This window comes from Moschus berezovskii, chromosome 14 (assembly GCF_049115385.1).
Source record: "Moschus berezovskii isolate FMDL1 chromosome 14, NW_MosBer_1.0, whole genome shotgun sequence".
NCBI classification, from domain to species: Eukaryota; Metazoa; Chordata; class Mammalia; order Artiodactyla; family Moschidae; genus Moschus; species Moschus berezovskii.
The window spans coordinates 88,108,056-88,123,085 of record NC_142473.1 but is presented as its reverse complement, the minus strand read 5'-3'; the positions used below and the strand labels follow the sequence as shown (position 1 = coordinate 88,123,085).

The 15,030-nt window shown below is 53.1% G+C and overlaps 1 protein-coding gene across 4 annotated transcripts in view; it reads right to left on the bottom strand.

The window, feature by feature from the left end:
* STX3 (syntaxin 3) overlaps positions 1–15,030 on the bottom strand; it is a 49,167-nt gene that overhangs the window by 8,519 nt on the left and 25,618 nt on the right. For 3 of the 4 annotated variants that reach the window (XR_008685662.2, XM_055424198.2, XM_055424200.2), the window contains exons 3-9: positions 8,221–8,320; positions 7,412–7,486; positions 6,300–6,367; positions 3,219–3,327; positions 2,154–2,227; positions 1,915–2,049; positions 151–261 (exon numbers count right to left, since the gene is read on the bottom strand). Coding sequence is in view for 3 of the 4 variants with exons in the window: in XM_055424198.2 (XP_055280173.1) it covers positions 151–261; positions 1,915–2,049; positions 2,154–2,227; positions 3,219–3,327; positions 6,300–6,367; positions 7,412–7,486; positions 8,221–8,320 (672 nt within the window). In the remaining variant the exon portion in view is untranslated. Of the gene's footprint in view, positions 1–150; positions 262–1,914; positions 2,050–2,153; positions 2,228–3,218; positions 3,328–6,299; positions 6,368–7,411; positions 7,487–8,220; positions 8,321–9,379; positions 14,319–15,030 lie in introns of those variants that run through there. The other variant, XM_055424199.2, reaches the window with a different exon arrangement.

Here is a 15,030-nt window from a genome sequence, read left to right as displayed (position 1 = left end):
GACTGGTCCATGTTGTTCTCAATACGGTCAATCATGGCGCCCTTTCCCCGGATGCAAGAGGTGGCGCGGCAGAGACAGGCACAGGGAGAGGGAGGAGACAGCGAGAGAGCGCACTCGGTGGACCCGGCCCTCTGGCGCGGCGGGGCTCACCTTGCGGGCCTGGCCCTGGTACTTGACGGCTCGTCTGGTCTCCTCCCGGGCCTTCTCCACGTGGTCCACCGTGTGCATGACATTCAGCTCTATGTTATCTAACATCTCCCCCTGCGGAGGACAGGCCCCGTCACGCCCCGGGCCCGTGCCTCGGGGCGGCCCCAGCTCGCCCGCAGAGACAGCGCCACAGGGAGCACCGGAAAGCTGCCGTGCGGCCTTCCGCGGTGACCTCGCACACCTCCCCGTGACTGCCCGTGCTTTCCCAGGCCCGGCCCCGAAATATTCACTCCGTTACTGCTCCGTGCGAGGCAGCGCCCTGCATGCCAGGAGCACGTGGTCTAGACGCCTGGAATATCCTGAAGGGTCCCCCCGCTCCCCTTTTAAAAAATGAAACATGTGAGAAGAGAAGCCAGAATACATCTCTCTCACGTTGCCAGGAGGCTGGCCTCTTCCTGGTCACTCAGATCTGAACCAAGTTCGTCAAGTCTGAACCGAGTGCCCGCTACTACAGAAAGTGCCCAGCGCACGGCGGGTGCTCAGTAAACAGCTGAGGTGGGGACGCTTGCTTTCTCTAAGGCATTCCCAGGCCCTGTAAGTAACAAGATGTTGGTTTTACCTGAGTTATCTGGTTAAGAGATCACGGTCTCTTCGTAAGATTCCCGACCTTTCCCTAGCTGTTACTTCCTGACCAGAAGTTCGGTCTTTCCCACTGACTTCTGCGCATCTTAAGATGGGAATTCCCTCCACCCACCAAGACCTTCATTCCACGCAACCCCTGGCTTTCTGGCAGAGAGAACAGCACTTACCATCACTTGAATCTCAAACCAGTTCCTCGGCAAGGCAGTGTGGGGAGAAAAAACAAGAGTGCGGATGGAGGGACAGGAGGAACGGTCTCCAAGGGTGGAAGGGGAGGGAGCAGAGGCACCCGAGCCCGGAGCAGGAAACTGGTGTCAAGACCAGCCACGCAGCGCTCGGGCTACACAGGAGGAAGACTCCTTTCCAGGTGGCAGAGTCACTGGGAGCTCATGGTGAGAGTGGCTCCAAACCATTACACATCAGTGCATTTAACTGCACCCTAAGAAGCAGGAGCCACGAGATATGCGACACTGACCCCACAGGCAGGGAACAGGGCTGTCCCAGGGCAAGCTGACCCGGAACAAAACAGGCTGCCAAGCTAAGCACCCTGAGGGGCTCGAGTTTTCCCATTGATATTATTTTTGCTGTCCCTTCATTCCTTTTGCTGTTCCTCAGCAAAAAAAAAAAAGTCAACATTTTTGGAAAAACTCAAACAGAAGAAAAAGCAAAAATGGAAAAACACAAGAATCTCCGTTACACCTAACTTTTCACCATAATCTGGAGGAAGACCCCATGTTTTCAATGTCACCAGCAAAACACCGATAGTTCCTACCAGGAGATTGTTTTAAGGCATCACCATTAAGAACCTGTGTCACTAATGAAAAAGAGCAATAATGATGATGATCCCAAGGCCGGAGGGAATAGGTACGTTACAGAGCACTTCAAACCTCACGTTAATTAGACGTGACTTCCAGGCCGGGGTAACCGGCACGAATGACGAGGCTGCAACTGCCCCAAGCGTCAGGACCCCAGGTGCCTTCCTCTCCCGGGATACTGGGATTCTGGGACTGCACTATGCTAATTCCTGATGCTTCCCCGTCCCCACTCGACCCCCGCGGCTTCCTGTAGCCCGCCCCCCAGCCCTCCTCAGGAAGCCCCCTCCCCGGCCTGCGGTGCCCACAGCCTCACCTGGTTCTCCACCAACATTGCGATGTCCATGAACATGTCGTGAAGCTCCTTGATGCTGCTCTCCAGCCTCACGATGTCCTTGTGCCGGCCCTCGATCTCGCTGAGGGCTTGTTTGGAGATCTGAGAGTCGATGATCTACAGCAGGCCGGAGAGAGATGGACCAGCTGCCCCCAGGCCCGCCTCAGCCTCCTGGGCACCCCTGCGGGGCTCCCGCCCCACAGCCCCGCAGCATCACTCACCCCCGAGGTGAAGATGGCAGGGTTCCCACTCTCCAGCATCTCCTCCAGCTCCTCGTCGGTGGTCTTTTTGCCGGCTTTATAGCAAAAAAGGAGAGTGTCAGATAGAAGATCAAAGCTTATCATTTCAAAAGTTTCCTGAAAATGGCCATGTTCAGTCACTCAGTCGTGTCCAACTCTGCGGCCCCGCAGACTGTAGCCCACCAGGCTTCTGTCTGTGGGACTTTCCAGGCAAGAATATCAGAGTGGGCTTCCATTTCCTCCTCCAGTGGATCTCCCCAACCCAGGGATTGAACCCACGCCTCCTGTGTTTCCTGCATTGGCAGACGGTTCTTTACCACTGAACCACCTGGAAATCCCAGTGGGAGCACAGTAAGTTTCACTCTACGCCGTGGCCTTTACAAGCCTTCTGCTCGCCTTTCTCCGATGTCTCCCCTACCCCAATCCAGCCTCGACCTTATCAGCAGTTACCCTCCTGCAGTCCATGCCTGACTATACTCCTTTCCAGCTCGGAACGTCTCCTGACCCCCTTCACTCCGCCACAGGGTCCAAAGTCCTCAGGACAAGGGGCCAGTTCCCAGGTGAGCCCTCCCTCCCGCGCTCTTACCCCCACCCTGCTCCGCCCAAGCGCGCTCTGCCCCCAGGTCCCGGCAGCCTGCCCTCCCTGAGTGTTCATTCAGTGTCTGGCTCAGAGCATGTTCCGCCCTGATTCCTAAAGGGCGAGGCTGTATTAACGCCTTTACACAAACGGGGCAACCTGCAAACAGGCAGCAAAGATGCCATGAGCCCCAGGGAGCAGGGCTGTGTAGCAGGTATTTCCCTCCATGGATGCGGAAACGCTGGTTCCCATGGCAACCAACGACTTGGACCTGGCGCCCTTGAGCCACCCGCTTTCAGCCTAAGACAGAACATCCAGGCAGAGGCAGTGCCACGAGCCCCATCCTCAGCTGGGGCGCACAACGGAAGGCAGAAGCCACCCGGAGGCCCCATCTCCCTGGGCCTGATGACCGGACAGACCAGCACCCGGCAGGTCAGGAGCAGGGCACAGAATGCGCTTCAAACACGCACTGATCTCCAGCTGCCTCTGGATCCGCCCTTTGCTGCGCTCGCGGAAGTCCACCTGCGCCTCGTTGTACTTCGTCATCACCTCCACAAACTTGCGGGACAGGACAGAGTGCTGTAGGGACAAGGCCAAGGCCGTGAGCCCCCAGGAGCAAAGGGGCACGGCTCAGAGCCCCGGCCCCAGCCTCACCCACGGCAGCACCCAACCCAGGACTGCAAGGCCAAGGGCCGTTCTTAATGGGAAGGCAGACTGGTGCAGCCACTGGGAAACTGGAGATTTCTCAAAAAAAAAAAAAAAAAAACTAAAAATAGAGCTACAATTTGACCCAACAATTCCACTCCTGGGTGTGTGTGTATATATGTGTATATGTATAAAATATGCACATATATATGTATAAAAATACTAATTCAGAATGATACATGCACCCCAATGTTCACAACAGCATTATTTACAACTGCCGAGAGATGGAAGCCCCCCAAGTGTCCATCAACAGAGGACTGGATGAAGAAGATGTGATACACACCCACGTGTGCACGCACACACCATCGAGTACACCCAGCAGGTAAAAATGAAGTCCTGCCATTTGTGAGAACCTAGATTGGCCTCGACGATATTATGCTAAGTGAAATAAGGCAGAGAAAGACAAATACTGCATAACATCCCCTTATATGTGGAATCTAAAAATCCAACAAACGATGACTATAACAGAGAAGAAGCAGACTCACAGAAACAGGGGCTAAACTGGCGGCCAGCGGGAAGGTGGAGAGGGGACAGACGGGTGGGGGAGAGGGAGGTAGAGTCCTGGTGTCAGAAGGTTCAAGGGTGCATTTTACACCAGGGGGGATATAGCCAGGATTGTGTAATAACTGGAAAGTAACCTTTCAAAATTGTAAAAGAAATTAAAAAGGAAAACAAAACAAAAACCCAAAGACCAGGTACAAGACTCAGTTTTTACGGCTTCCTAGAAGGAAATGGCAACCCACTCCAGTGTTCTTGCCTGGAGAATCCCAGGGACGGGGGAGCCTGGTGGGCTGCCGTCTATGGGGTCACACAGAGTCGGACACGACTGAAGTGACTTAGCAGCAGCAGCAGCAACTGTACACCACCGGGAAAGCCAGCTCACCTTTTCAAAGCATGCTTTCAGTTATCTGCTAACCTGTCTTGTTGAACTCACAGAGTAATTGAGGCCAAAGGAGATACTCTGGGAATCCCAGAGGCTTTGCCCGACTCCCCTCCACATCCAAAGACCCTTGCGTTCTTACTCGAACTGATCGCCCAGCTTTTCCTGCTTCAAATTTTCTTGCTTGTAACCCAATGCATTCCATCAACAGCCCTGGTGCCTAAACTCAAATCATCATCATTTTTATTCCTTGCCCACTTCTCAGCATCAAGCCCCATGAAGGTTTTTTCTTTTCAAAATCAACAATACCGGCACTTTCAAACCCACCACCATGCAAATTCAGACCAAAATCATTGCAAAAACCCAACAAGAGACCCACCCGGCCCTTGGCTCTTCCCCACGCTGATCCAGTTTTCAAATGGCTACCAGATTATCCTCCTAACAGACTGCAACCCAAAGTAAATGCATACCAGCTAGTTGATCGCATCCAAACTCCCGAGACCGCAGTCAAAGGGCCCTGGAATATGGCACTGGGTTCTCTACCAAAAACTCAGTGCCCACTATCCTGTGACAAACTTTTGTCTCTAGACAGACTGTTCTCTTCATGTCTGCCCCTACCCACCCTACACCACTCCTACTCTCCACAGACCACTCCTGCCCGCATGCCTCCAAGGACAACCTCTCCCTGAGCCTGCCCATGTCGGCCTCCTGCCCATCCAAGGCCCAGCCTCCTCTGGGCGCCTCAGTCCTTCCAGGCTCTTCCGATGCTGGGAGCACAAGAATTTGATCTCGTCTTCCCACCCTCTCTCCTGCGGGTCCTATGTCATAGCTTCCTTGTGACACTGGAACATCACGCCTGTTCTTCAGTGACAAGGATCATATCTTTGATGACCGCCAAACAGCCTGACTCCAAGCTGGACAACTGACGACCAAGAGAGAGAAGACTTCGGTTTCCTCTCCTGTAAACCAGGGAGGCTCACTACACCGGCCTCTGTGCCCTAGGAACCTCAGGTGCCTCCTGAGAGGACCGTGTGAGAGGGGCCACCAGGGCTGCTCTCAGCCCTGTCCCCCACTTCGACCTGGGCAGCTCCCCTCCACCAGTTCTTCACACTGAGTTCCAAATAAGGTCCGCTTGTTTGTTTTTAAAGATCCACAGCTAGAAAAGGGAACTCTCCTACACTGTTGGGGGGAATGTAAATTGGTGTCATTACGGAGAACAGGAGGGAGGTGCCTTAAAAGACGAAAAACAGAGCTACCGTATGATCCGGCAATCCCCCTCCTGGGCACAGATCCAGAAAAGATGAAAACGCTGACTAGAAACGGTACACAGACCCCAGTGTTCACCGCAGCACTATTCACAAGAGCCAATCGGTGTCCATCAACAGGGGAGTGGATAAAGAAGATGTGACACATGTATACAATGTAATACTACTCTGCCATGCAAAAGAATGACATATGGCCATTCACAGCAACGTGGATGACCTAGAGAGTATCTCACTGACAAGCAGTGAGTCAAAGACAAATGTCATAAAACATCACTGGTATTAAATACGTGGAATCTAAAAACTAATGCAAATGAATTTATGTACAAAACAGAGACACCAGACTTGGTTACCAAAGTTTGGTAACTTTGGTAGAGGAGTACCTCTATGGTGGGGAATGAACTAGGCATATAGGGTTAACAGACACACAGTGCTGTATACAAAATGGGGTTTACTGTACAGCACAGGGAATTGTATTCAATATCTCGTGATAACTTACAATGGAAAAGGGTCTGAAAAAGCAATGCACATGTGCGTGTGTGCATGTCGTAACTGAATCACTTTGTGTATATCTGAAACTAACACCACATTGTAAATCAATTCTACTTCGATAAATATTTAAAAATAAAAAAGACTCCACAGCTAAGGGAAAAAAAAAATTTAAAGATTGGGATAGATGGTTGTTAGGCCAAGGAGAATCTCACCTGCGATTTCCGAATCCGAAGGTCTGCCGACGACCGCACCTCATCTTCCTCAATATGCCTCTCCATGCCTGGATGGGAGAGAAGGTTATTCCAGCAACACAGCCCCTGCTCTCCTCCAAGAAACTCACTGTGCAGTGCAGCTTCCTCTCTCTCAAACACACACACCAGCCCGGGAGACTAGCAGCAGGCAGGTCCTGTCTCAAGCCAGCTCACGTCTGAGCCCCAGGACATGCACTCCACGACCTTCACTCCAGGGTCTCCCTTGGCCACGTCTCAGCACAGCAGTTAACAGCACGAGTCCCCGTCACTGAGAGACCCGTGCTCAAATCCCTGCCCTGCCACGTCCCGGTGTGTTACCCTGGAAAAGCCATGTGCCCTCAGTGTTCCTGTTCTCCGGTCTGGAAAAATGGGTGTGCTGCAGGGCCCACCTCGCAATGCCAACGTGAAAATCAAGCACGAATACGCAGATGGCAGGCACAGGCTCACTGCTGGACTGGAAGTGGCCAGCAGAAACCTGCACTGTGCCCCCACGAAAACAGGCAGTACGGTCCAAAGCGGGCGAAGAAATGATACCTCAGGCTCAGCGACGCCGTTTTCTCTCCCTGAGCAGCAGCATGCACTCATCACCAAAGACAGTAAGTTGGGCGAGAATGCAGATGACAGCCACGGACCTAAAGAAGCTTCTGGGCTCCCAGATGAACTGAATCTATGACAGTGGCTGCACAGAACACTGCCCGAACTGAGGGGCGGGAGTGGGCGTGATGCGAGGTGATACACCTGGTCCCCAGGAGATGCCTGCAGACTAACCTGTCTGGCATCCTCACATCACTAACATCACTGTTCCCACGTCTGCAGGTGCTGGGGGAGGAAACGGGACCAGGAAAAGGCGAGGGAGTGAGTCAAGGGCCCCGAGCCACCAGACTTTCAGCAGCTGAGAGCACACTTCCATTCCCGTCCCCAAACTCCAATTCTCGCCTCACTCAACCAGAGGCGAGGCTCTGGGGCTATCATCCCTCAGGCCAGAGACAGAGCCCAGATCACAAGCAGAGACGCCACGCTCTGCGCCAGGAGGGCCGGCCCCGGCGGCGGCGCTGCCGCCCCTCAGCCCTTACTCTTCAGCTTGTTCCGGACGTTGTTGGCCTTCTTCTTGATCTCGGTCGTGAGCTGCTCCAGGTCATCCTTGGTTTCTGCGTAAACAGAGGCCGGCAGAATCGGTTAGAAGAGACTGAACGCCTGTCAGTGACAACAATCCACGGAGGAGGGGCCGTGCTTTCTCAGGCGTCCAGGGCAGTACGCATCCCCAGGGGCTCCCCAGACAGCCATCAGGAGAACGCAGGGAGCTCATTTTTTAAAGGCATTTTTCCAGGCACCCTGCCCTCCACCTACAGAATAAAAACACCTCGTGGACCAAAAGGAGGGACTGGGGAAGCGTTTCAAGCAGAGAAAACAGCACAGGTGCACCTTCCAGAAACCCAAAGCGGGGGCAGAGATGAGGCATGCCAGCAGCAGGAAGAGTCCCCGCCAGTCATGAGAGGGACTCGTTGCGAAGGAGAGGAAGGTCTGGCCAAGTGGGACCGTGAAAAGCAGAGGTGATGGGGGCGTCCCTGGGGTCCAGTGGCTGACTCCGCGTTCCCAATGCAGGGGTCCCAGGTTCGACCCCTGGTCAGAGACCCAGATCCTACAGGCCCCAACCAAAGAGTCTGCATGCTGCAACAAAGAGCGCAGATCCCACGCGCTGCATCCAAGAGCTGGCGCAGCCTAAGAAATAAACAGATGCCAGCCGGGCAGTGTGAGCAGGAGAGGGTGAGGAGGGTGCTTGGTGACACGGCACACACGTGAGCGTGAGGGGACACGCCCCTCCCCTGCTGCTCCGGGGGGAAACCGAGGCCGGCGGCCCAGCGTCACGGGGGTCAGCACTCACTTGGCTCGGGGATGGGCGCAGACAGGATGACACTGTAGAGCCTCTTAGCCTCCTCCACGTGCTCGGAGATCTTGTCAATGTTGACGCGCGTCTCCTCGATCTGTAAGCAGAGAGGCCGCAGCCGTGGCGTCAGGAGGGAGACCCTGGCCCCAAACGAGGGAGGCGCTCGCCCGCTCGCCGCCCAGCGCCGGGGCTTGGGGAGGGAGACGCTGCCCCCGGGAAGCCTTCCGAGGACCCCCAACCTCAGGGAGCGCCCCGTGCACCCATCCGCAGGCAGAGAAAGGCGTGCCAGCAGCCGTTGGCGAAGCTCCGTCTTCACTGCTCCCTGGGGAGACACTTGCCCGCCTCGGATGGAGGCTCCCGGCTAGAGTCAAGAAGAGCCAGGAGCTGCCCAAGGAAGCGTCAGAGGGAAGGGTCAGGATGCCGGGCAGGCCCTCAGCCGCTCCGGAAGCGGGAAGCACAGTGAGGGGGCGACGCACGGAGAAAGGAAGGAGGAAAACGGTGAACGGCGAGAGCAAACCCGGAGTGAGCAGCAGTGGCGAGGCGGGGAGATGCTCGGGAGCCGCCGCACCCCGGCGGCGCGTCCTGGGAGACGCCGCCCAGCAGCTGACCGCGCTGGACGACCGGGACCCAGGAGCTGGAGCCGGGGCCGTGTCCGCTCCTTTCTGAGGCTCCTGACTGGGCCAGGTGTGCATGGGGAAGTCCCGGGGCCTCCCTGGAGGTCCAGCGGCTAGGACTCCCTGCTCCCAGTGCAGGGGCCTGGGTTCAATCCCTGGCCGGGGAACTAGAGCCCACGGGCTGAAACTAAGAGTCTCCATGCCACCGCTGTAGAAGCTCCCGCATGCTGCAGCTAAGACCCGGAGTAGCCAAATGAGTACAAAGAAAGAAAGTACTCGGAGGCGAGCCTTATACCCCACGGACTCTGCCGCCCGCTTGTTGAGTTCAGCCTCAGCTCTGTCTTCACAAGCACCAGGGGCCCCGGCCCCACGGCCCCTCCGGGGATTGCTCACATCAAAGACACCCCGAAGCCTCCACATCCACCTGCCCGCCCTCCACAGCGAAGGGCATGCCAACACGGCCACAGTCAACAAACAGAAACCTCGTAAGATGCCACACAGGAGGGTATTAGCCCCTGAGATGCAATGGAAAGACAACTCACGATGCAGCTTCCAGCAGCCCATTCTTCCAGTGAATAATCCATTTCTTTAAAAAAAAAGAAAACCTGATCACGGCTCTGCAACGGTCAAAGAAAGCAGGGGAGAGGAACTTGAGCTCTCCTCGTATCTACTTTCCTATCTCTACTTCTTATATCTGCTGTGCTGTGCAGCCTTCTCACGGCGGCGGCGTCACCGGCTCTAGACGCAGGGGCGTCAGCAGCTGTGCACGGGGCTCAGCAGTTGCAGTCCCGGGCTCGAGAAGCGGGCTCAGGAGTCGTGGCCCACGGGTCAGCTGCCCCACGGCACGTGGGATCTCCCAGACCAGGGGTCGAACTGGCATCCAACCATCTCATCCTCTGTCATCCCCTTCTCCTCCTGTTTTCAATCTTTCCCAGCATCAGGGTCTTTTCTAATGTGTCATCTCTTCCCATCAGGTGGCCAAAGTATTGGAGTTTCAGCTTTAGCATCAGTCCTTCCAATGAACACTCAGGACTTATCTCCTTTAGGATGGACTGGTTGGATCTCCTTGCAGTCCAAGGGACTCTCAAGAGTCTTCTCCAACACCACAGTTCAAAAGCATCGATTCTTCCGTGCTCAGCTTCTTTATGGTCCAACTCTCACATCCATACACGACCACTGGAAAAACCATAGCTTTGACAAGATAGACCTTTGTTGGCAAAGTAATGTCTCTGCTTTTTAATACGCTGTCTAGGTTGTCATAGCAGTCACCATCTGCAGTGATTTTGGAGCCCAAAAGAATGAAGTTTCTCCCTGTTTCCACTGTTTGCCCATCTATTTGCCATGAAGTGATGAGACCGGATGCCATGATCTTCGTTTTCTGAATGTTGAGCTTTCAGACAACATTTTCACTCTCTTCTTTCACTTTCATCAAGAGGCTCTTTACTTCTTTGCTTTCTGCCATAGGGGTGGTGTCATCTGCATATCTGAGGTTATTGATATTTCTCCCGGCAACCTTGATTCCAGCTTGTGCTTCATCCAGTCCAAAACAAACAGAGCCTTGTGCCCCAGGACCCAGGAGAAGGGAGCAGGGACCCCACAAGAGACTGACCCGGACTTGCCTGTGCGTGTCCGGGAGTCTCTGGCCGCGGCGTGGGTCAGCGGGGGCCTGGTGCAGGGTCGGGGGCACGGAGTGCAGCAGTGCATCATGGGACCTTTTGAAGGGGTCCTCATCATCCTCATCACCTCCACCATGGTTTGGCCTCAGGTCAAATAACAGGGAGGGAAACAGCCCCGCCCGTCAACAGAAAACTGGATTAAAGATTTACTGAGCATGGCCCCGCCCATCAGAACAAGACCCAGTTTCCCCCCTAGTCAGTCTCCCCCATCAGGAAGCTTCCATCAGCCTCTTATCCTTCTCCATCAGAGGGAAGACAGAATGGAAACCACAGTCACAGACAACTAACCAAACTGATCACATGGACCTTGTCTGACTCAGTGAAACTATGAGCCACGCCGTGTGGGGCCACCCAAGACGGACGGGTCATGGTGGAGAGTTCTGACAAAATGTGGAGAAGGGAATGCAAACCACTTCAGTATACTTGCCTTAAGAACCCCATGAACAGTATGAAAAGGCAAAAAGATAGGACGCTGAAAGATGAACTCCGCAGGTCAGTAGGTGCCCAATATGCTACTGGAGATCAGTGGAGAAATAACTCCAGAAAGAAGGAAGGGATGGAGCCAAAGCAAAAACAACATCCAGTTGTGGATGTGAGTGGTGATGGAAGTAAAGTCCGATGCTGTAAAGAACAATGTTGCATAGGATCCTGGAATGTTAGGCCCATGAATCAAGGCAAATTGAAGTGGTCAAATAGGAGATGGCAAGAATGAACGTAGAGGTTCTAGGAATCAGTGAACTAAATGGACTGGAATGGGTGAATTTAACTCGGATGACCATTATACCTACTACTGTGGGCAGGAATCCCTTAGAAGAAATGGAGTAGTCATCACAGTCAACAAGAGTCCGAAGCGCAGTACTTGGATGCAATCTCAAAAACGACAGAAAGATCTCTGTTCGTTTACAAGGCAAACCATTCAATATCAAGGTAATCCGAGCCTATGCATATATGTGCAGCCTAAAAACTGGTACAGATGAGCCATGTGAGGGCAGGAACAGAGACACAGACACGGAGGACAGACGTGTGGACACAGCGGGAGGGGAGGGTGCGGGGACCTGGGAAGACAGCACTGACGCAAACACACAGCCGTGAGGAAAACGGACAGCTCGTGGGGACCTGCTGACAGCACAGGGAGGCCAATCCAACACTCTGTGCTGGCCTCAGAGGGGCGGGATGAGGTACTGGTGGGAGGGAGGTCCAACAGGGAGGGGACGTATGGACCCAGATAGCGGACTGACCGATAGCAGAAACGCAACACAGCATCATAAAGCAACTACACTCCAATTTAAAAAAGAGGAAGTCAAAAGCCTAAGGTAATGCAAATTCAATGGACTGGATGACTCGAAAGATATCTCCTAGAATATTATTATTCCATAACGTGAAGAGCATCCTGACTGAAGTCTGTTCAGTGCTAGGAAGACAAGGCAGGAAGTTGGTAGGATGAGACTGCTGGACCCCAAGCTCAGAGTCGCTCTAGACACCTGACTAGACTAGAAGGCCCAGCAGATAGGAGAACTGGACCCCAGGCTCTCTCCTCAGCCTGTCTGTAGAACTTTCCAGGTCAGGGGCCTCCACTGCCACCTCCACTTATCCTCCACCCACAGAAGCTGCCCCCTCCCTCTGTCCTCAGTAGCCTCCCCATCTGGAGGGGCTTCAGGGACTCTGACTGAGTGAACCAGCGATTTAGTCAGCTCACTAAGGAATCGCAGAACACCTCAGGACTTTAGGAGGGGCAACTGGCCAATCGCAGAGCTTTTTTTTTCTTCTTCTAACTTTGTGTCTGTTTTTTCTTGGAAGTGTTAGTTTTTCTCAAAGGCGACTTTCTGACTACCTCATGGTAGCAGGTACATGCAGTTAACTTCCTTTTTGTGCATTTGCCAGATAACCAAAGACCAGGACGAGAAGGGCGCACAGGAGATCGAAGTGCCTAATGGAAATGTTCAAGTGCTGTTTGTCTGTGTGTTCTGGTTGTTTTAAAGAGACTGACATTACCCCGCACAATAAAGTATTTAAGAACTAAACCTGATTTAACTCACACCTGTCCCAGAGACAAGGCCCTTCCCTGCATGGCTGTGATGTCACCATCGCTACCCTTTTACGCAGGAGCACACTGCAGCTTAAAGCAACCAAGGATGTCAGTCACGGCGGGAACGGCAGAAAGAGGCAAAACCAAGGTTTGAACCCCGCCTCTCAGATCCAAACCCCGCCTCCTGGACCAGGTGAGGGTGCAAGAACCACGCTCACCTTCTCCCAGGTCCATGCGTATCCAGCCTGGGTCAGGTAGAGGGGTGGAATCCACTCACCATTCCGAGAGACCGGTTCAGTGACCTCTGACCGACACCACGGGTCTTCTTTCTTTGTTCTCTAACCAAGGCTCCCTGGAAGGACTTTTCTCCAAGGAGTGCTCAAGAAATGCTCTTGACCGAGGGAACCAATCCAGACGTTTTTCTTTTTTAAATCAGCACGCTAAGTTTGCAGCTGACATATCCTCAGTGCCTACTTATTGTATGTTACTTTCTGAAATGTATTGCTAGGACTTCCCTGGTGGTCGAGTGGTTGAGACTCTGAGCTCCCAATCCAAGGACCCAGGTTCGACCCCTGCCTGGGGACCCAGATTGCACTCGCCACAACTAGGAGTTCACGGGCCACAGCTAAGACCTGGCATGGCCAAATAAAAAAAATAAGTACTGTTCTAAAGGCGCTTTTCAATGATGTGTCAGGAATGGGGCGATCTAGATAGCACAGTTTAAGAAATAAGTTAGGATCAAACCGGGCGCACACGCCAGCTCCACCCTCAGCAGTTCTGCGACCTTAAACAGCCGCCTACCCTCCGAGCCCCAGTCCTCTCGCTGTGAATCGAGGATTATCCTCTTGGCCACCTCCTCGAGTTGGTGTGAGCATTTCGCGAGGTAAGACGTGGCGCAGTGCGTGCTCCATAGACGCCGGCGCTGCTGCCGGTAAAGACGAAGGCAGCCGGCAGGGCTGCGCGTGTGCTGCGTGCCCCGCACTTCGCGGAGCCTTTCCAAGCAGGTCTCCTTTAAGCCTCGAGACAATCCCGATGTTAACAAAACGCGATGTCTGCAACCACCGAGGGACATCCACCAAGGACAGCAAGTCAACCGCTCTTCACACCGGGTGTCGGCCTCACGGAACCAACCGTAATTACCACAGTATACGGGCCGCTCTTTATCCTCAGGTTCTGTGTGTATGGATTCAATGCAAAAATACTCAAGGGGAAAAAGAATTCCAGAAAGTTCCAAAAAGCAAAACTCAAATTGGCCAACTATTTGGCAACTATTTACAAAGCATTTACATGGTACTAGGCATCATAACTAATCTAGAAATGGTTTAAAGTGATTTAAGATACTCGGCTATGTGCAGATTATATGCAAATACTATGCACTTCAGGAAAGAGACTTGAGCACCCAGGGATTTGGTGTCCAGCGGGGTCCTGGACTCAACCCCTCCCCACCCAGAAGGACTAGACTAATCACCACTGTCTGACTAAAAGGAGGGAGCTATTTTCATGGCATGGATGGCCTATTCCCAGTGGACCTAATTAGCCAGTGGACTCTAACCTACTCTAAAAGCAGAGAAAGAACTACTCTGGAGACTGGCAGATACTGTGGGGCAGGGTGTAAGGCTTTGTCTGTTCTACCTAGGGGACTCGGATGGTACAGAATCTACCTGCAATGCAAGACCTGGGTTTGAACCCTGGATCAGGAAGATTCTCCTCAAGAAGGGAAAGGCAATCCACGCCAGTGTTCTTACCTAGGAAACCCCACGGACAGAGGAGCCTGTAAGGCTACAGTCCATGAGGCTGCAAAGATTCGGACATGACTCAACTACCACCACCACCCGTCATACTCCTAAGTTAGGTGTTAAATCTTTCATACTTATTTATTGACATTTATTACATGCCACCTTCTTGAGGCAACAAAGGTAATGGGATTGTAAGGGTCAAATAAATGATTCTTCCTTTGTCCACTGCACACTCCTTTCTTCAAAAATCACATAATCCCAAGTCTTTGTATTAGAAGGCAAGTCCTCTTTGATTTGTTTGCTTCTTTGCTTTGGGAAGCAAACAAACACTGACAGGAAGGGACAGTGAACAGGCTCAGTCACCAGGCATCAGAAGTCAAGTCCCGCCGGGGGTTTCACCAAGACTATGAACAGTGTTTCAACTGTGCTTTTATGAATGAAGAGACTCACGATCTCAGAGCTATACTGACCTGTGACAACTAGGATTCGTGGTCAAGTCAGTTAAGTGTATCTGGGCTTGTGCCACCCAAAACATGGTCAAGAAAATGGAAATCTATCTAGTTATTTTAACTGAAGTAACAAAATACAGGGAATTCTTGACACAAGAGCTGAGGGACGTCCCTGGGGGTCCAGTGTTTAAGAATCCACCTCCAGTGCAGGGGACATGGGTTTGATCCCTGGTCAGAGAACTAGGGCCCCACAGGCCACAAGGCAAGTTAAGCCCGCACACTACAATTCCTGAGCCTGCATGCTCG